The sequence below is a fragment of the Lonchura striata genome, chromosome 12, assembly GCF_046129695.1.
Source record: "Lonchura striata isolate bLonStr1 chromosome 12, bLonStr1.mat, whole genome shotgun sequence".
Lineage (NCBI taxonomy): Eukaryota > Metazoa > Chordata > Aves > Passeriformes > Estrildidae > Lonchura > Lonchura striata.
Genome location: NC_134614.1, coordinates 5,065,113 through 5,085,176, shown reverse-complemented (window position 1 = coordinate 5,085,176; position 20,064 = coordinate 5,065,113). Strand labels below are relative to the sequence as shown.

General features: G+C 43.5%; 1 protein-coding gene across 1 annotated transcript in view; it reads left to right on the top strand.

The window, feature by feature from the left end:
• Positions 1 to 6,455: 6,455 nt before the first annotated feature.
• The window catches only part of SYN2 (synapsin II), a 164,175-nt gene continuing 150,566 nt past the window's right edge, over positions 6,456 to 20,064 (top strand). The window contains exon 1 of the mRNA XM_021530459.2: positions 6,456 to 6,956. Within this exon, the coding sequence (XP_021386134.1) occupies positions 6,589 to 6,956 (368 nt within the window). The 5' untranslated portion in view covers positions 6,456 to 6,588. The remainder of the gene's footprint in view (positions 6,957 to 20,064) is intronic.

The following is a 20,064-nucleotide window of genomic DNA, read 5'->3' as shown; positions in this document are numbered from 1 at the left end:
ATGCCTCCTTGGAGAAAAGTGGAAAAAACCTGTTTATTAAACAAGCAAACTTAACCAATATTAAACAATAAAACTTCTTGCCACTCCAAGAGAGAGATAAACCCAGAAACCCCCCGGGCTCAGCTGGGCTCACTCAGTCTCTGCTCAGTCCCTCAGTGCTGGAAATGCCACAGCCCAGGCCACTGGGCCACCGGCGCTGCTGCTGCTGCTCTGCTGGGGTTCATCCAGAGCAGGTCCAGAGAAAGGGAAAAAAACACACTCCAGGGAAATTCTTTGCCTCAGCTAGCTAAAACTAAGTAGGAAAAGCAAAGGAGAGCTCTGTCTCGCTGTCTGTCCGTCCGCAAACACAGTCCAGGAGCAGAATGTGGAGGAGGGAGCGCAGTTCTTGAGAACAAACTGCGCTTCTTCCCCCCCTTTCACTCTTGGAACAAGCCTTAAAGATGCAAAATTTATTAGCCAACATAAACAGGGCAGATGATTGGGGATAAAGGCATCACACAGGCAACCTAGGACATGCAGCCACAGGAATGTTCCAGGCACAAGTGGTGGCACAGGGCTTCACTCCATCCAGGATTTACCACAGAGGAGTTTGGACAGTGCCGAATTCCCTCAGCTAGTGCTGAGCTGGTTAAACACAAAAAATAAATCACCTGCTAACAGCAAACACATTGCCATTTATTGTGCACTCCCTTGCACAGATTAAATCAAGGATTTAGCCCAAAGTTAGCAGCTCCAAGGCAAGGGGTGTCCCTTCTCTCTCTTACTCTGGGTTCCTGTGAGGACATCCAAGGTTTAAGTCTCTGTGAAGGAGAATCTCTGCAAGCTCTGGGTATTTGCAGAAAGGGAAGAGGACCTTTTTTTGGCTACTCACTGGAAAACACCTTGTCCAATTCACAGGATTTTCATGGGCAACAAGGCAAACCCTTTCCCATTTTGCCTTGCTGATCATTGAAGTCATGTGAATTACACAATACTAAACTTTTAAAATGTTATCGTTCAGCCCTGTACTTTCATCCCTTCAATCTTCTGCTCATTTTGCATCTTACACTTATCAGGTATGCACATACGTGGTGTTCAAAATTAACTTGTGGTAACTAAAGCAGGCAATTAATTAGGTAAATGTGCGTTCATCTTAATCATTTGATTAGCCATTTTAAAAGAAAATTACAGTTTTAGTGTGATGACCAAGCTGGATTTAAATGTCATATTTGTTTGCTGCCTTTCAGCTGGAATTGTGGTTTACAGTGCTTTATTCTTTTTTATGAGCAGTCAGTGTTGGGTTTATTTTGCAGTAGAGAACTGTGCTGCAGTTGATCTCACATTTATCCATTCAATCAGTTAGAATATTATTCAGAATGGTTGGACATTTTCACTCTAAATTTCATAACGTAAATAAAACATTTGCAAAAGAAAAAATGTTAAAACCCAAAACCATACCACTTTTGTGCTGATTAAATTGAATATCTGTGATTTGCCTGGCAGACTTCTTCATCATCAGGGGATGCTTATAGACTGTTCAACCTCCTACTTGCAGGATGAAAATGTTATTTTGTTGTGAGGTTTTCTCAGATTAGGAAAATCTTCAGCTCTGACAGGCCAAGAATCCCAGGCTCTGTCAGCACACAAGTGCAGCTGGTGTATCTCAATCCCAGCTCTGCTCTTTTTTGTCTCCCATCCCTTTTCTCTAGCATTTTCATAGTATTCCTTCTTATTTTTATTCTTCAGATATCCAAGTGAAGCCTTGAACACAACAACAGCAATCCATTAACTAAAACCTATGAGGAATGGATCTTTTCCTGCTTGTCAGAAATCTGTTTACTCTGCTGCCTTGGTCACACCCCAGGGTTACATTCATGTGCAGTTTATTTTTGTGCCTCAGAACATCTGCTCTTTGTTGCTTTTTATGATGCTGCCTCTCTTCCAGGCTGAGAAATGACCAAGTTTTGTTGGGGGGATTCTCCCTCCGTGGTACCTGCAGTTTGCAAACAGCTGGTTCAAAAAGAAGTGGATTTACTGCTCTGCAAAGTGCTCAGCGTGCCTCACTGCCTGGGGTTTCTCCACCCGTTCTTTGGCTGATTTTTCTGTAATGCAGAGCATGGGAGAAGAACAGCTCAGTGAGAGGAGAAGAAATAAATCAGCTGTTTCTGAGAGGAAAATAAGAGCAGTGGTCTCAAACCCAAAAGAGTGCAAATCCAAGAAATAGAGCAGGTGATGTGGGCAAAGCAGATTTATTGCTGCATTCCTCCAGATACACAATGCCAGTAAACACAATTTATATATATTTTAATATAAGTTTACTATCACACAAATTTATGAGTGGCACACACGTCTTCATTATCTATCCAGTTTGTCAGTCCATATGTGTAATGGTTGTAATTTTTAAAAATAAATTGTATTTAAAATTAATTATTTCAACTTCTGTGGCTTGGGTTCTGAAATACTTGCAAGACTGCCTTCAGCCTTTACAGAATAGTATCTGAGTAGTACAGAGTAGTATCAGCAGTATCTGAGCTTTAAATACATGCTAAAAATTGCCTGAAGTTCCTTCATATTTGTATCAAGGTATTTCAAAAATAAAATAAAATTTAAAAAAAATGTTAGTGATTATTAAAGTACAAAAAATACTGAACCAAAAAATCCGATAATTTCTTAGTAGGAAATAGGAAGATAACTGTTGCTGGTATCACAACTTCAGGTTTTGGAAGAGAGAGAATTTCATTAACCTGTAATTTTTTTTTTTTTTTTTTGTATTTTATTTACCTGTAATGATTTCTCTGACCTGTCACTCATGTGGGCTGTCACCTGCTCATTTCTGTTGCAGGTTGTCCTCATGTCACACAAAGAATTTGTTTTGAGCTGCCTCTCACATCTCAGCAGGAATTATTCATGAGAGTAGAAGCCCTTCTCCTGCAGCAGGAACTCATCCCTGGTCAAAGCTTGCAGGGGTAAAAGTCTGGTCACTAATGAATGATGATTTATGAAATAAACTGTCCTGGGGTTTCCAGATGAGATTTAATGGACTGCTGAGCACGGGGGATGTCTAATGCTGTACAAGTTTTGTTGCTGCTCCTCCAGGAACACGACCATCATCGAGGAAATGACCACCTGACAAAAGCCTAATTCCGGTTAATTGTGTTCCCTGATGATGTTCATCAATCAAAGAGGAGAGCCTGGGCTGGGCAGGGAGGATGGGGCTGCTCTGTGTCCTGTGGAGCAGCGAGGGAGGCAGTGCCTCCCTCTGAGCCTGCTTCTGTCACACCTTCAGAGGGCTCAGCTGCACCTCTGCCACCCTGGCCGAGCAAGAGCCAGGGAGATCAGAAATAGAAAGCTGACATGGTTGTGCTTCAGGGCCAATGTAACAGCAGGAGAATTCACTGAGGTGTCTGATGAAACTCACTGAAGGAGTGCACCTTAGGATGCTTCATCCTTTCCTTCTCTTCTTCGCCTCTCGGTTTGTCACCACAATTAATTACAAATATTCAGCATTCTGATTTCAGTGGTAGGAAACAAAGCTGGATTTCAGATTGCTGTTATGCTCTCTCCTTTGATATTGAGCCTCCCTGTCATTTAACATGCCAGCAATTCAGTATTCTCACTTCCTGTGTGTTGTTATAGGATACATGGAAGCACAACGTGAGCTATTGCTATTTGCAAGGTAAAGAAGAAGGTTTATTTTCTGATTCTAACTTTTATACTTTTCTAAAGGTGACAGTGGATTGGAGAGTGAATGTGCTACCTCTCCACAGACATTGGACAAACTACTGGTATATTAAGTTTTTCAACACCTATGAAGGAATGCAAAACAATATGTTGCTTATAGAAAATTGTGTGAGAAAGTTTTTTAATTGAATGTAAACTCAGAAGGCTTCAGAAAATATTAAGAATCAGGGAGACACTGTTAGACACAATCATGTTGAACTACTTCACACTACTTCACTGTGCTGTGAAGGGTTCAAGCATCACAAACAGTAGTTTGGACCCAAAAAATGCCATTTCTTCTTTTTCAGGCACAGGTTTAGGTGCTATTAAATTCATCAAGCTCCCTGTAATATCTACTGGTTCTCTTTCAGCAAAGTTTTCCCTCCCAGTAACAGACACTTCCACCAAGTTCAGTTGCCAGTTGCCTTGGTGCAGATGTGGATTTAAGGTTGCTACAATACTGTACAAGATGTTTTAAAACCCCTCTGACTCTGGCATTTGAGAATGATGGATATTTTAAGATATTTTTGTCAGCATAGCAGTGACAACATAAAAAGGGAATTAAAAATCAGCCAGCAATTTAACTCCACAAAAATCCCCTGAGAAGTTGCTCATAGAGAAGGGCCGGTAGATTAAAAGTGAATAAAGTGTGTAAAGTGGGAAATACTACTTATTTTATATAGTCATGACATCTTCAGAGTGCACAGGGCGGGTGAACAGGGCTCCTGCTACTCACCCAAACATCCAAGAGTGAGAGAAACCATCATGGACAGCTGTTTTGGAGAGTCTGACAGCAATAGTTCCAACCAGAATCAGCCCTTCAAACCTGCGAGCAAATGTTGAGACTGTGCAAGGAAATACCCGGGGCAGAAATCAGATTTCATCAATAGGAAAACAAGTTTTCCACAGAAATATGCAAACAGGGCCAGATCTTGTGTCACTGCCATCAAAGCAGGACAACCACTCTGTTTAATCTTCTGGTGACACTCAGACTGCTCCCATCATTTCTGGTTGCCACGGGCATCTGGTGGGCACACAAAGAGCTCAGCTGGCACTGCAGGTGCCTTTCAGCCCTGCAGAAGGAACCTGGAAAATCTGTTATCATGCCCAGGAAAATGGAACTCTCATCCTGCCATGGGGAATTTGGCTCTGAGTGAGCCAGACCACCCAGAAATGCTCTCAGGACAATAAGCAGGGCCTGAGTCTGCACAGGAAGCAGTGTGTCCAAAGAGAGAGCGATTATATAATCACCCCTCAACCTGGAATTTAACAGGAATTTAACAAATTTTAAAATAATATTTATCTGTATATATAATTTGTCCCCCAGTATGTCCATGGTGTTTAAATTGCAACAATCACCTATTAATCCTGGTGTTTTATTTGGTTTTGCTATTTTATAGTAAATATTAAATATTTTCTATTTACTATATACTGTTCTATAGTAAATATTTTGATATTCATAGTAAACCTTTCTAAATTCAGACCTTCATTAAAGAATCCTGCACAGTTCTACCTTCCAACATGTAAAATTCAAACTGGAATTTTAGTGGAAGTGTTAGTACCCAGGATTTTACTAGAACTCTAACTCTACTAAATCTAACTTTAAGATTTACTGTGTTTATTATTGGAGCACCTGTTCCACTCAGTGTGGCCTGTAAAGATCATCAGCCAAATGTGTTGTGATTGTGTATCTTGGATAAAAGGGTAAGGGCTGAGCTCTGTGTTTTATGTTACACACAGTTATTATCCCAAAACTCAGGGAAGGAGGATTTAAATTACTCTTAAAGAAAGCCTGGTGGGAAAAGCACCCAAATTCTCACGACAAGGTAAAATTTCTTGAAGAAACACAGTACCCCCCTTCCTCATACAGTTTCTGACACAAACCAGTGTGGGTCTGTGCTAACAGAGGGTTTGATAATTTGGGGGATGCAGGTGTGGCTCTGCCTGTTCCTGCTCGCAGCCACCGCCTCGGGACAGTGCTGCTGCCACTGCCGGGCACGCTGCAGTGCCCGGGATGCTCAGCCTGGAACTGTCCGGGATGTTTGGGGTGGAGCTGTCCGGGATGTTTGGGCTGGAGCTGTCCCGGGATGCTCAGCCTGGAGCTGTCCGGGATGCTCGGCTGGAGCTGTCCGGGATGCTCAGCCTGGAGCTGTCCCGGGATGCTCAGCCTGGAGCTGTCCGGGATGCTCAGCCTGGAGCTGTCCGGGATGCTCAGCCTGGAGCTGTCCGGGATGCTCGGCTGGAGCTGTCCGGGATGCTCAGCCTGGAGCTGGAGCTGTCCGGGATGTTTGCGCTGGAGCTGTCCGAGGGATGCCCTCCAGGGGCAGTGCCCTGAGCCAGCGCGGAGCTGTCCCCAGCAGAGCTCCCTCTCCATCCTCACCCGCCGCCGCAGCGCTGAGCACGGCGGGGTTGCTGTCGCGGGGGGAAACGCAGCCCTTGTGCCGGCTGGGCACACAGCTCCATCCCCGCGCTGGCTGTGGCCTGTTCCCATCGCTGTCCCCATCCCCATCGCCATCTCTGTCCCCATCCCATCCCATCCCATCCCATCCCATCCCATCCCATCCCATCCCATCCCATCCCATCCCATCCCATCCCATCCCATCCCATCCCATCCCATCCCATCCCATCCCATCCCATCCCATCCCATCCCATCCCATCCCATCCCATCCCCTCCCTGTCCCCGTGCCCGTCCCCGCGCCCCGCCCGCCCCGCGGCCGCCCCCTGCCGGCGGGCGGGCGCAGAGCGGCGGCGCGCAGAGCGCGGAGCGCGGCGCACGGAGCGCGGAGCGCGGCGCACGGAGCGCGGAGCGCGGCGCACAGAGCGCGGAGCGCTGCCGCCGGCGCATCGCAAACCCGCTCCCGGCCCCGCCGCAGCCCCCCGCCCGGCCAGATGATGAACTTTCTGCGGCGCAGGCTTTCGGACAGCAGCTTCATCGCCAACCTGCCCAATGGCTACATGACCGACCTGCAGCGGCCGGAGCCGCAGCAGCCTCCGCCGCCGCCGCCTTCCGCGGGCTCCCCGGCCCCCGCCTCGGGCTCGCCGGCCGCGGAGCGCCGGCAGCCGCCGCAGCCCGCGCCCCCCCAGCAGCAGCCGCCGCCGCAGCAGTCCGCGGGCAGCAGCTTCTTCAGCTCGCTCTCCAACGCCGTGAAGCAGACGGCGGCCTCGGCGGGGCTGGTGGACGCGTCCGCCGCCGTCTCCGCGGCTGTCGGCAGAAAGTTCAAGCTGCTCCTGGTCATCGACGAGCCGCACACGGACTGGTAGGTGCCCCCCGCATGCCCCTGCATCATCATCACCATCATCATCTTCATCCTCCGTGCCCCCCGTGCTTCTCCCGCCCTCCCCGCGGTCCCTCCCCGGCAGGTGCGGCTCACCTGGGGCAGAGCCCCGCAGCCGGCCCCGCTCCGGGGCTGCAGCGCAGCCTCACGGACTGGACGATGGAGCAAAAAACCCCCCAAAAACAACCCCAGCGAGCCCTGGAGCGCCTGACTAGCCCTGAAATCTGCTTCCCATCACAATACTAAATAAAACATATATAGCGCCCTGAGCAAGCATATCCTGTGTTCTCTGGCGAAATACAGAACTCGTGCGTAGGGGCTGCTGGATTTAGGAGCCCTGGGCAGGGATTTCTGTGCAGAACTGTGTGTGGCTGTGGCGTTGCGTGTGTAAATCCGTGTTTACGAGCCGGTTTGTTTTCACGCAGCTCCTCTGGCATTCGGGTGAAGGTCTTTCGGGATGCCGGGTTCCAGCCCTGGCTCTGCCCTAGCTCCGGCAATTCCTGCCGCGGGGTTCATTAACTCGGCCGCTTTTATTTGGGCTGCGTGTTTGGCTCCCGCTGGTAGCATGAAAAACGTGGGATTTTCCAAGCGTGGGACTTGGCCATCGGCGTGCCTGGCTGGTACCAGCGGGAGAGGTGATGGCTCTTGCAGACCTGTTCGTCACTGCTGGACGCTGTGCTCTAGAGGAAGGACGTTTCCTATCCATCCCTCGCGAACTTGTGTGCGTGCACATCGAGCTGGCAATCGCCTCGTTCGCTGGTGGTAATTAGAGTGCAGAAGGTCTTAGCAGCGCCTTAAAATAATGCAGAGTCAAACAAGTCTGTTTTTGTGACACTGAGATCATCCGGTAATGGATTGTGGGTTTAGGGTTTTATTCTCAGCGTCTCGAATTTATAGCCTCGCTGTCTGGATGGGCTCGTGCAGTGCTGTGATCTGATCCAATTTGCTTTAAAAATGGTACTTTAATAAAATACTTGGAATGAAAATTGAAGCCTTTAGCTATAGCAGATACGTTATTTCTGTTAAGATAACATTACCTGTTACATTTTCCAGGCTTTTTCTTCTGTCTGCTTTTGTGGTTGGTTGTATATGTGTGTGTAGAGGTGATTTTCTTTTTTTATTTTTTTTTTCTTTTTGAAAAAAACAAGGTGGTTGTATCAACCAGACTGAGGCAGCCTCTGTAGCTACGTCATGGAGATGCATCCATGGACACTGCTCCCTGCCTTGCAGAAACATCTATTTATTTCATATTCTGGAGTGCACAGCTCTCTGCCTGATACATTCAACAACTGTATTTGAACATAAGGTTTCTTTCTGGGAGATTCTGCTGTGCTTACTGGAGCCAGTCTGAGTATTTTGAATGTGATTTTTAGATACGTGGTTCACATACTTGATAAGTGCACCCCAAATTAGCACAATCTGTTGGTAGGGGCAAAGCTTTGAAAGCCCAGCACGAGGAGTTCCCCTGGAGCACTCCAGGTAGGTGCCTCACACATCTATCTACACAAGGTTACTCATGCCTGCTTGCTTTTGCCTTTTTTTTTTTTTTTTTTTCTCCTCCTCATAGTATGTGACATGGATACGTAGTAGTTCTAGAAAAAACAGTTTGTTGTTGCACTGGCTCTTTCCTTTCCCAGGAATCATTTCTTTTGTAGCAGATTTTGAAATATAGTCTGAAAAATGATATATCTGACCCTTGTGAGCCCCTTCCAACTCCAGGTAAGTGTGAATTCTGAGAATTCACGCAGCAGAGTGTGTTCCATACCTTGGGAAGTACAGCCCTCCACGCGCTGATCTGCTGGGGTATTTGACTCTGTGGGCTGAAATGGAGCATGGGTTGTAATTTGGGCAAGGCAAGGAGAGGTTGGGAGGGGCAGCAGGTGAGTGCCAGTGGCTGCTGGGCACCCCCAGCTGCCCGGGCTGTGCTGCAGGGGGAGGCTGGCAGAGCTCTGTCATGTGATGCTCTGAGCAAAGCCTGTCCATAACAGCAAAAGCAGCAGCACAGCATCCCCGAGAGCCTCCAGAAAACCTCCCAGCTGCTGGGCTCTGATCCTCAGAGCAGCACCAGGGCCTTGCCCTCTGCTTTTGTGGTGTTTGGAGCTGCCTTGTGTTTGTTGCCTTCAATTGAAAACGGGTATATTGCTTGGGGGTGGCAGGTTCAATAGAAATCCAAGGATTTCGGTCTGGATCACACTGAAATCTTACTGGTTCATTATCCTCTCTTCAGCAAGGGCCAGAGGAAACATAAACCTTTTTCTGCCAGCAAAGACAGAAACCTTGGCACAAAGGGACCCTTTCTCTCACCCCTGGCATAAAGGGATGTTTTTTTTCCAATATATTTTATTTCTGTTGGCTCATACGTCAAGTCTAAGATTTAGTAACTAAATATTGTTGTTGTTGCTCGTGGAATCACTTGGGATGTTCTATCTAGAACCAAATCCCAGCTGTTGCTGGCATTTTGTAATCTTCATCTCAGTGATATCTCTCAGTTTCTTGCCCTAAGGGTTTGTCCTATTGCAAATCTTGAAATTCTCCATTTCCATTACTTTACTTTTACAGCATGGGACAGGGGGAAAAATGGGAAAAATGGCCTATCTATATTAATTTGTATATTTTTTACCATTTTCCTTACTTCTTAAGGAAAGAGTAAATGCAGCTGTGTTGTAGTCCTCTCAGGGCATGTTAGAGCTGTAAAGGCTAATTCTTTTCCTACAGGTGCTTTGGAGTCTTCCAAACACATTTAGTGGTTGTGCTTCTCCTGAAGGCAGGGCTGTAAAAAAAAAAAAGCTGAATCAAAGATTTTCCACCAGACTTGGTGGCAAGAGAAGGGAGAAATTGAAAATAGGCTAAAGGTTGTAGTTCATAAATTCATAGCAAGGGATCTTGGCTGGTTCTGGTTCTCATGGGAGACTTTCTGCTGGTTCCTTTGTACAATAAAGGACTCTCTAGCCCACAGGTGGAAGCAAATAGCCAGCAACCATTTCCCCCAGTTATCTTAGAAAGTTCCTGTCATTCCAGAACAGCACCACAAGGAAGAGTGCAAACCCTTCCATGGAGCAGTGCTGTTAATCTGTATAAATTTACATAGGGGCACTGGGAAAGCTGATTTTATTTCCAGGCCTTTATGCACTTGGATGGGATGGCCTTTCCCCCTGCAGCTGCACACTGAGCAGGCATTTCCAGCATCCCGACCTGCAGAACGCTCTGCCCAGTGCCCACAGCTGCTGGGTGGGTTTGAGCTGCAGTGGGAACGTGGCTGATGCTCCACAGAGCTGCTGGGGGGAGCAGAGCCTCCAGAACCACTGGTGAGGTTTAATGGCGAGTGGATGTGACACATTTCCATGGCTGTTTTCCAGCTTTGAGGATCTTTGTTGATATTTTACAAGTGGAGGAAACTAAGGAGTGAAATCATTTGTTCAAGGTCATCCAAGTGACTACTGGCAGAGCTATATTAAACCTAGACAGCTTGCTTGAACTTCTCTTTTAATTCTGCATGAAATGTCCGAAATTTCCAGCTATACAGGTTTATTTTTAAATGGTTAAAATAGGTTTATTTTTAATTTCTTCTGGAAATAACCATTTTGTTCTGTACACAAAAGAGTCCTGAATATTCAGCGCTGAACAAGCAGCTGATGAGAGGCAATACATTAGTGGCAAAGAGCCAAGGTGTTGTGTATAGATTATTATCTTTATTAAAAACTTATGCATAAGATTCAGAAAGCTGCTTCAATATTGAGAACTAATAATCACTGAGTGTGTCCCGTCCTTTAAACCTTGAATGCAAGTCTTGTTGGCAGCAGCAATGAAATTATAAAAATAACAAAGCTGGGAAATTTTGTTCTTGTGTTTTTTTTAAGCACAAATCTGGCTGTAAGTATCAGTACCTTTTTTTTTTCCACAGACAATTACGCATTTCACTTCATGTTTACTGCCTGAGTAGTTACTCAGCTTGTGACAGGCTCCAAAGATAAACCCCAAATGGCTGGGACAAATGCTAAATGAAGAGCAAACTTTCTGGTTTAAAATTACCCAGTCATTTATGGGCCAACACTGCTCATCAGAAATATTTTTAATATGAACACAGTGCAGAAAAGCACTGCTTGATGACACAAAAATTTCATGAAGCGAGCAGCCACAGTTTCTTAGGGTTTGATTTTTGTTTGGGGTTGTATTTTGTTCCCTGGAAGGTGGAAACCAGTCTTATTGTAAATGTAGGTGAACCCAGTGGGAAGAAAGGACAATGTCTGACTCAATTCAGAAGGCTGAATGATTTCTTTATTATAACAATGTTAAAATACATTAATATACTGTACAAAAAAGGAAGATACTAAAACTACATACTGTTATCTCTAACTCCCACATAACTTGTGACCCTCTCTGGAGAGTCCAGACACAGGTGGATTGGATTGGCCATCAGGCTTAAACAATCTTCAATAGAATTTAATTAAGCACTCACTCTAGGTAAACAATTCTCTAAACACATTTTACATAGGAAAAACAAGGAGTAGAAATAGAAATGGTTTTATCTTTTATTTCTCTCTGTGTACCTCTGTGAAAAATCCTGAGAGAGGGAGAAATGTACTGCTACACAGTCTCAATTAAAACTGTGTGTGCTGTTTTTTGTAACTACAAAACGTGCATGAACACACTATGATGACAATTTCACTGCAGTTTTTCTGTTCATTAGGGATGGCTCAATTGTGCATAACTAATTAGCAATTCCAAACTCCAATTGGCCTAGAATTCTCATGTATTTAGTTGTAAAATGTTGATTTAGTAGCTGCAGCTTTCATTTCATTCAGTGCAAGCCTTCAGTGAGCGAGTTCCCCAAATTTAGAAGGCATCACTTGATTTTAATAATGCATAATGAGGGCAACTGCTCTGCCAGAGCACTCTCCCGTCCTTTGGGATGGCTCTGGAGGAGGACAACATCCCTGCAGCCTCCTGGCGTGGCACAGCTCTCTTCTACCAGCAGAAAATCCCCAGCCAGGTGGGAAATGGGCAGGGAAACCCACTTTGGGACAAAAGTGGAGCTGGAGGAGGGGAGAGAAGGGATTCCTTGGCACTGGGACTGAATTGGGATGTGTTTGGAGACAAATCCAGCAGAGCTGTAGAGGAAGGAGGAAGTTTTTAAGGGATCTCTGCTCTCAAGACTTCGATCAAATGACCGAATGTGGAGTGCAAGAAAAAGATAATCTGATCAATATGTAAAAGATAATTTTACCAATATGTATATTTTATATGGGAAGAAAAAGCATATATTAAATCATTTTTGTTCATTTAAAATGCCCTTTGCAACAAGAAACTCTTGACATTAAAGGAAAACAACCTTGCCTTTGGTATAGCACTGTCATAGTTCAAGGGGCCAATAGGTTCCTTAAAAGCTCTAAAACTGAGAAAAAGTAACAAAGGTTTTACTGTAGTTCCTCTCTAATTTTTGCTTCATTTGAAAATTTCATGTTTCAAAATTATCTTTGTGAGCCATTTCAGTCTCACTGGAGTTGTGCCCTTTGGGGTGGGTTCCCAGCCCTCCAAAAAGGAGCTGGCAAGCAGCTCCTGCATGGGGCCAGTGTGTGCTTCTCCCAAGCAGGTAATTGGTAATTAGATCAGCCCTGCTTCCCAGCACGGCCTGAGCTCCCAGCTCGGCATTAAGGGCTCTCTGCCGCTGCAATCCAAATAAAAACACAATTAAAGGAGGGATGCAGGCACAAACAGCACATCTCTGCGGGCTCATGCAGGAAACCACGAGGGTTTCTGCAGTTTCATCCTGAGCTCTGCCTCCTCAGCCACTGCAGGAGGTGTTTCGAGGGGTAAAGTACAGCTCATGGGCCTTGACACTGCTTCTTTGTCCATTTTTCCAATATTAATTCCACACTGGGCAAGGGCTGGAGGAGCAGGGCAAGCAGCTGAGCTAACTGAAGTATGGAAGGTGTTAAATCTGAATTTATGTGTACAGCAACCTCACCTAAGTTGCGTTTCATTCCAAAGCATGGAACATGTTAAATCTGAATTTGTGTATACAGCAACCTCACCCAAACTGTGCTTCTTGTGTTTCATTTTGAAGCAAGGGATGTGTTAAATCTGAATTTGTGTGTACAGCAACCTCACCCAAGCTGTGTTCCATGTCTGCTCTCCCAACAGCCAGCTGGTGCAGAACCAGACAATGTCTGTGCTGGTATTTTAAGATGATCTAAGAAAGAAAATAGCTGATTTTTTTTTTTTTCTGTTTTTCTGCAGTTCTGTTGTGTGTAATACTTGGCTATGTTGGTATAAATAGCCAGACACAGTATGTGAGAGAGATTACCTTTTTGACAAGATAGAAAATGAGACCCAGATCTCTCAGTGGAGAACTCTTTCTCCTCCATGCTCTGTGTGTTGCTCTATCTAAACAAGCTCGTGCAGGCTCTAATGTTATTTTAGGCAACTGAGTGTAAATGAGATGTTGGTAACAAATTTGGACAGATTCTGGTGTCACCCCATCCCATCCCATCCCATCCCATCCCATCCCATCCCATCCCATCCCATCCCATCCCATCCCATCCCAGTCCCCTGTGCTCAGGATCCAAGTGATTTTTTTCTTTTTTCTTGAAGAGACAATAGAAATGCCTCTGAAGCCCAGTGAAAGCTGTGGTAACACCTTTGGTCCAATGGGTAACATTAGAGAAAAAAGTTTGCCAACATTTTCTTCTAAAGTTTGCCTTCAGAGAAAGGAAATGGAAAAATTGGCAAGGAAATAATGAATTTCAGGGAGGTACTTTTCAAAGTAATGAGTGTGAAGTGAGAGATAAAAGGAAAAACAAATTGCTTGGTAGAATATGGAACCACATAAAAAAAATAAATTCTACTTGCAGCCTATTCAGAATTAGATAATGGTTTGCCAGTAACAAATTGTAACCTATTGAAAAATGAAAGGCATGGAACAAAAGGATATTAACTATAACATTGGATATTTTTCTTCAAATTGCAAAAATATGTGTAGAGGATTTCCTGTTTGATATGGATGGGGTTTGCCATTGTGCAAACACTGCAGGACACTGGAAAAGCCATTTTTGCTGGAAGCATGTTTCCCCAAAAGATTGATGCTAAATATCTCTACAGGATTTTCTAAAAGTAGGGACTTCATTTTATGCAGTTTTAGTATCCAGTTCTTCATAGCACCGTGTGAGTGACCCACAGAAATATCATATCCAATATCACTTAATTATATCCTATTAGGAATGCTTTAAACTACAGAAATCTGTTTTAATACCACTGAAATAATTGATGTTTTGGAGGTTTATACATTTATAAAAAAGGTATACTGCAATCTGCATTTAAAGATGTGATAAGAGTTCAGTGAAAATCCGTTTTTAAGTATGAACTTGTGTTTGAGGAAGGGAATAACAAATGCAGGCAGCCAGGTTTGGAGAGAGAACCTCCACAGAAGGAATTTGGACCTGCTTGGCTGAACACAGCAGCAAAGGGTAATTACAGACAGGTGTCACAAGGGAAGAGAGTAAATGGGCAGACAAAGCAAGGCTGTAGATGACAAAAAGCAAAGCCACGGATTATGAATAAAATGCTACCTGCAGTAATGACATTGCTTCCAAAGAGGAGCCAGCTTACCTTGTGGAGTGCCAAAAATGTGCAGTGAGGTGATAAAACTTCACAGACCCCGGGGGTGGGAGGGCAGCCCCAGCCCTGGGTGTGCAGTGAAATCTCCGTGCTTGGCTGCACTGCTGCTCCTGCTAATTAAACAGCTTTATCTGTGCCCAGCCACGCCGAGAGCTCCCTCCCAGCCGCCAAGGGCTGCAGGCTGCTTCAGCTTTGGGCAAAAAGTGCAAAGATTCTGTCCTTTTTTCCACCCTCACTGTCGTCTCAGGCTGTGTCTCCCTGGCTGCTACACAAATGTGAATAAACAACTGGTGTGATGCCTTTTGGGATTCCCTAAAACCAGAGGCCAGACAGAATTAAGGGAATAAAATGCAGATGTTTTTATGGAAGGGCCTCCAGGTACATTTTGGGCAGACGAAGCCCCCCAGGGCCTACACCCACAATGAACCACAGGTCATTTTGGGTTTTTATCCTTTTATAAGTTTGGTCCATTTGCACTTTGGGGTTAATCTTCCCATTCCAGCTGCAGGTAATGCAGTCACTGAGCCCAGGTTTGCTCCCCCAAGTCCCTTTTGTTCCCATCCCTGGGGCTGAGGCAGTGAGGTGTCCTTGAGTGCCAGGCCTGGAGAGGAATTGTTGGGAAAGCTGCAGCTGGCACCGTGTGTGGGGTTTGGAGTTACACACTGAAGAGCTGCAGGATTGCAAATAGATGGAAAATAGACAAGCTGAAATCCTAAAGCATCAGGTGTCTGAGGTCAAATCCTTCTTTATACTTGTGCCACTAAAGTGGCAGAAGTGTTTCACTCAGAGGACACGGAGTGTTAAATCCCGGGCTCCTGCAGCCCCCAGATGTGCCGGGCAGGGCTCTGGCAGCAGCAGCCCAGCTCCAGCTGTGCCAGCTGTGCACTGGGAGGCTCCTGCTGCCTCCTGGCTGCCCACACCTCTGCCAGGGCACAGCTGCCTCCTGGCATGCAGCTGCAGCTGGATTTGTCATTCACGGGCTGCTCCAGCTGCATGCCTGACCTCACCTTTGCTCTGTTGGACCTCGTTTCTTCTTTATTCCTTCTTATTTCTTGCTAATAAAACTGATTATGATTCCACCAAAACAGCCCAGATTTAGGGGATTAAACTCCAATGTGAGATCAGTCACAGTCTCTTAAGTCTCACATTTGCTCAGGGACACCAGGATGGTTCCAGAGAGAAGGATTCAGTATTATTGCATTACCTCTTTGTTTGGTTCAGTGTTATTATTTTTGCATTGAAGATCATTTCCAACAAAGGTTTTCTATGCATACACATACTTCAGCTTTGAGAAGGTCTTAAAAGATGCTAAAGGTTTCTGAATTAATATTAGAAAAGCCATCATATCAATTTTGTGATTCTGAAAGTATGATAAAAAGGTTTAATCCTAAAATATGATAAATACATCCAATTCCACTGAGTGGCAATATGATTTCATCGTGTGCTGTGAGTGCAGAACTTGTTTTACTCAAGAGTTGTTGTCTCAGCCATCCACTAATAATATATATATAAATAAAATTATATCTATATAAAATTATATATATATTATATATAAATAATTCAAAGTTCTTTCCTTGTCCTTTTGCTGTTTGTATGTATTTTTCATCTTGCTTTTCCTCTTCAACAGAATTTTTCCAAGATAAAAAACAAGCTCTCCTAATTCATTAGAATATTCATTTGTAAGAATCTACTATTACCAGACATTCACATTGCTCTTTATACCAACATTTACTCTTTCCTTAAAGCCCAATTGACTTTCCAGATTCCCTCTGGTGACCTTGGTGTTTAAAAAGAATCAAACTAAGGCAAGATGTGTATAGTACTTAAATTTTGATATCAAGGGAAATAAAAACCCTAGGGATACTTTTAATGAGGAAAAATTATTTATGAAGCCTTTGTTTTTAACAGCCAAAGGGAATTTTCCTGAGTCTTATGTGGCTGTTCTATACAATATATATCAATAAATGGAGTGTTTGTGATAGGCTTTTTGAAATGTGTTTGTGTGTGTAGTCATGTATATCTGTATGTAGAAGGTTTATTTGGGAGATGAATTTTCAGGAATTTTCACTGTTGGATGTTGTCCAGTGTGGTGGTTTTAGTTTGAAACTGGGTAGAAATACTAATTTTGTGTAGTGGTTTTGGTTTGCTAATTTGAGATTTTGCTAATTTTGAGATTTCTTGGTTAATGTAGTAAAGAGTGTGGTGGGTTTGGTGTTGCTTAATTACTAATGTACTTAATTCTTCTTGTGAGATAGGATTAGGAGAAAGGTAAAGCAGGCTTAAAACTTTATAAAGGTATAAAGAAAAAATTATTAACAGTAATTTAAAGAAAGGGTAATAAGAATTAGAATAAAACCTTTAGAATACTTTTGGTTTTTTGTATGGCTGTTCCATACAATATTTATCAATAAATGACAGGAGTGTTTGTGATAGGCCTTTTGAAATGTGTTTATATACATCTCTATGTAGAAGGGTTTTTTGGAAGAAGAATTTGTAAGAATTTTCACCGGTGGATGTTGTCCAGATAGAAATTAGTCCATGGCTGCAGTTTTCTTGCACTGGAATAAAAGGAAGCTCCTCCATGGTGCCAGTGGAAAATCACTCAGGTGTTTTGAAGACAGTCTCATGAGCATCTACTGTGTGGGTTACAATGCAGAAGTTATGGGATGTAGAGATTCAGGATTTGTGTCAGGCTGTTCAGTTGGAGCCATGGTCTAGGATTTTTGTGCTGATTTTCTTGCTAAAGAGATAAATGTCTGCTGTGAACCAGCAGTAATTCAATGTACACAAGATAAAATTGACTGCCTTGGTTAATACATAGTAATACATGGGAGGGGCCAAGAGAGACACTAACAGAAAGTCTAATTAATGTGCATTATTGTTTACATTATTTCCACTCCAGTCTCCTCTACTGGCTTGGTAAGGGTCTTATAGCAATGCATTTCTGTTTAGTTTTGCAGTTGTTTTATTCTTTTATTTGCTAGCAGGCCTTTCCATAAATTCAGGCAGCTAATGGAGCTTTGGGCTTATTGCTTGGTGGGTTTCTTTTTTGTTCTCTTGTTTTTCCTCCTGAATATTATGACACATTATAAATATTTTTTTCAGCTCCCAGATTCCCTGGCTGCTGGGCTGTGCATTGATAACAAATCAGGTCCTAAGTGTCCTTTAGAGTAAAACACACCTGCACAGTGAAAGGAGATGGCAGAGTGTGATTGTTATTGTCTAAATCCCTCAGTGGTTATGTCCCTGTGTTTCAGGAACTGCTCTCAGCTTTCACCATAGAATAAACACCCCAGGTGCTGTTCTCCTGAAATCCAGGCTCTGTGTGACTTCATGTGGTAACAACAGAATTAAATCTCCATTTTCTCATTTGCTGGGCTTGTCACTGGGCTGGTGGAGGCTTTCCCTGAGTGTTTGTCAGTCACTTCTTGGCTGGGTGAGCAGAGCAGTGAATTTGTGATGCTGCAGCGGAACAGAATTCCATCAGTGGTTTCAGCCTTCTGAAAAACACGTGGCAAACTGCTCTGTCTGTCTGTCTGTCTGTCTGTCAAGATGGGATGGAGACTTTGTGCACGTAACTCTTTAACAAACACCAGTGTAAGGCTTAAAGCACATTGCTTCATTTCAAGGATTGTTTCAGTTTGGGAATTCCCAACTGTGTGTTTGAAAGGAAGCAAACCTAACTGGTATCAAGAAAACATTTATTTTTGAGGGATGAACTATAGTTCTAAAAGTCACTTTTGTATTTCTTTAATTAGTCTGTGTTTTAGAGTAGGTTTTTGATAGGTTACTGAAATTCTTTAGATCTAGACAACTGATAGATTACTGAAATTCTTTAGATCTAGACACTGGGCTCCTCAAGATGAAAACAGAATATTTTCTCTTCGAGGACTTCAGCAAATAACTTTCATGTTGGAAAATAGGATTATGTGTAATGCATAAATCAGAGTTAATGATGTTAATCAGCAAAAGCAGCTGTTGTAAAGTATCAAAGTCCCCATCTCTGCTGCACCAGGGCTGGAATGCTGTGCTGCTAATTTCATTAACACACACAACTAATTTCATTTGGGACAAGAAGCAGCTTAATTTGCACATGTGTAAAAGTGTGTGCTCATCTCTGCCTGTCTGCAGTAATCCAGGAGCATTTTCCTGTGCAAGGCATAAAATTATTCTGCATAATGAGGACAACTTCCTCAGTTTTGTCTGAAACATTGCCTGAAATCCCAGGGTAAAAACCCGTGAGTGTAGGACCAGCAGAAGTTCTCTATGTCTGTAAATGGAAAATAAAGTGATTAGAAACAGCTCTGATCAGATAGTTAAAATTATAAATATTCAGTCATCTTTAATACCCTCTCAAAAATGTCTCTGTTTAGATTCCAGTACACAGGAGCTGCCTGTGTTGATTCTTTTATTGTATTCAGATGAAATAAGGTGTTTTCTGTCTAAACTCAAATTAAACTGATGCACAGTTACTGCCTTTTACAATTCTCTTTGTCAGCTGTCCCCACTAATAGTGCTGCACATTTTGAGGTCAGTGTGCAGTCACTTAACCACGTTAAAACAAAATAGAGCAGACTTCAAGAATTATTTAAAGGCTCAAATTTTTATTTAAAAAGAGTATTTCAGAACTTCTTTTGCTTGAATCAGCCATTACTGAAACCTTTTGGAAAGGGTGAAGAAGAAAAATCCAAGTATATGAAGTTTTCATGTCAATGTCTTTTTTAATTAAAAACTTCCAATCTGGCCCTTTGTGTTGAAACCAAAACAGAACATTTAGGGTGAAATTACTGTGGAGGCTTGGAAGGGGCAGTGGAAGGCATTAAATAGTGATTAAGCATGTTCTGCTCACAATTCCTGTTTTTATTTACTCTTGTATTGTTTCCACATGAGCAGTGAAGTCTCTGCATGCGACAGCAATGATGTTTTGGGGAACTAATGTGCTGTGGTGAGTCATGACATTTTTACTTGCTGTTCCTTTTTACAAGAGCTGTTTCAAGCTGCTTGTTGATTTTTCTGAGGAATTGATTCCTGACTTTAATCTGTCACCCTTCGTTTCAAATAGGCAAAAGTTGTGACATTAAATTAATATGACAAAAATGGTGATACTCTGCTGATAAATTTCCAGCTTAAGCTGTAAAGTGGTATAAATACCTCCACAAAACCAAATGAATAAAAGTATTCAGTTGAGTGCAGCTCCAGCACAGATCTGTGACCAGGAGAGCTGCATTCCATGATCATTGTGGCATTTTCCAGTTCCCCTTCCCACCAGCCATTAACAACCACCCTTCAAAACCATCCCCAGAGGGTGGGAGAGCCACAGTCCACCAGGAATTGTCACCTGGGAAATTCTCTTCCTGTTCATCTCCTGTTCTTCTGGAGTCCTCTTAAAGAAAATGTTGGAAAATAATGGAAAATGTAGACTTTTACATCAAGAATTCATCACAGAACAAAGAGTGATTCTTATTGTGCAGCTCAA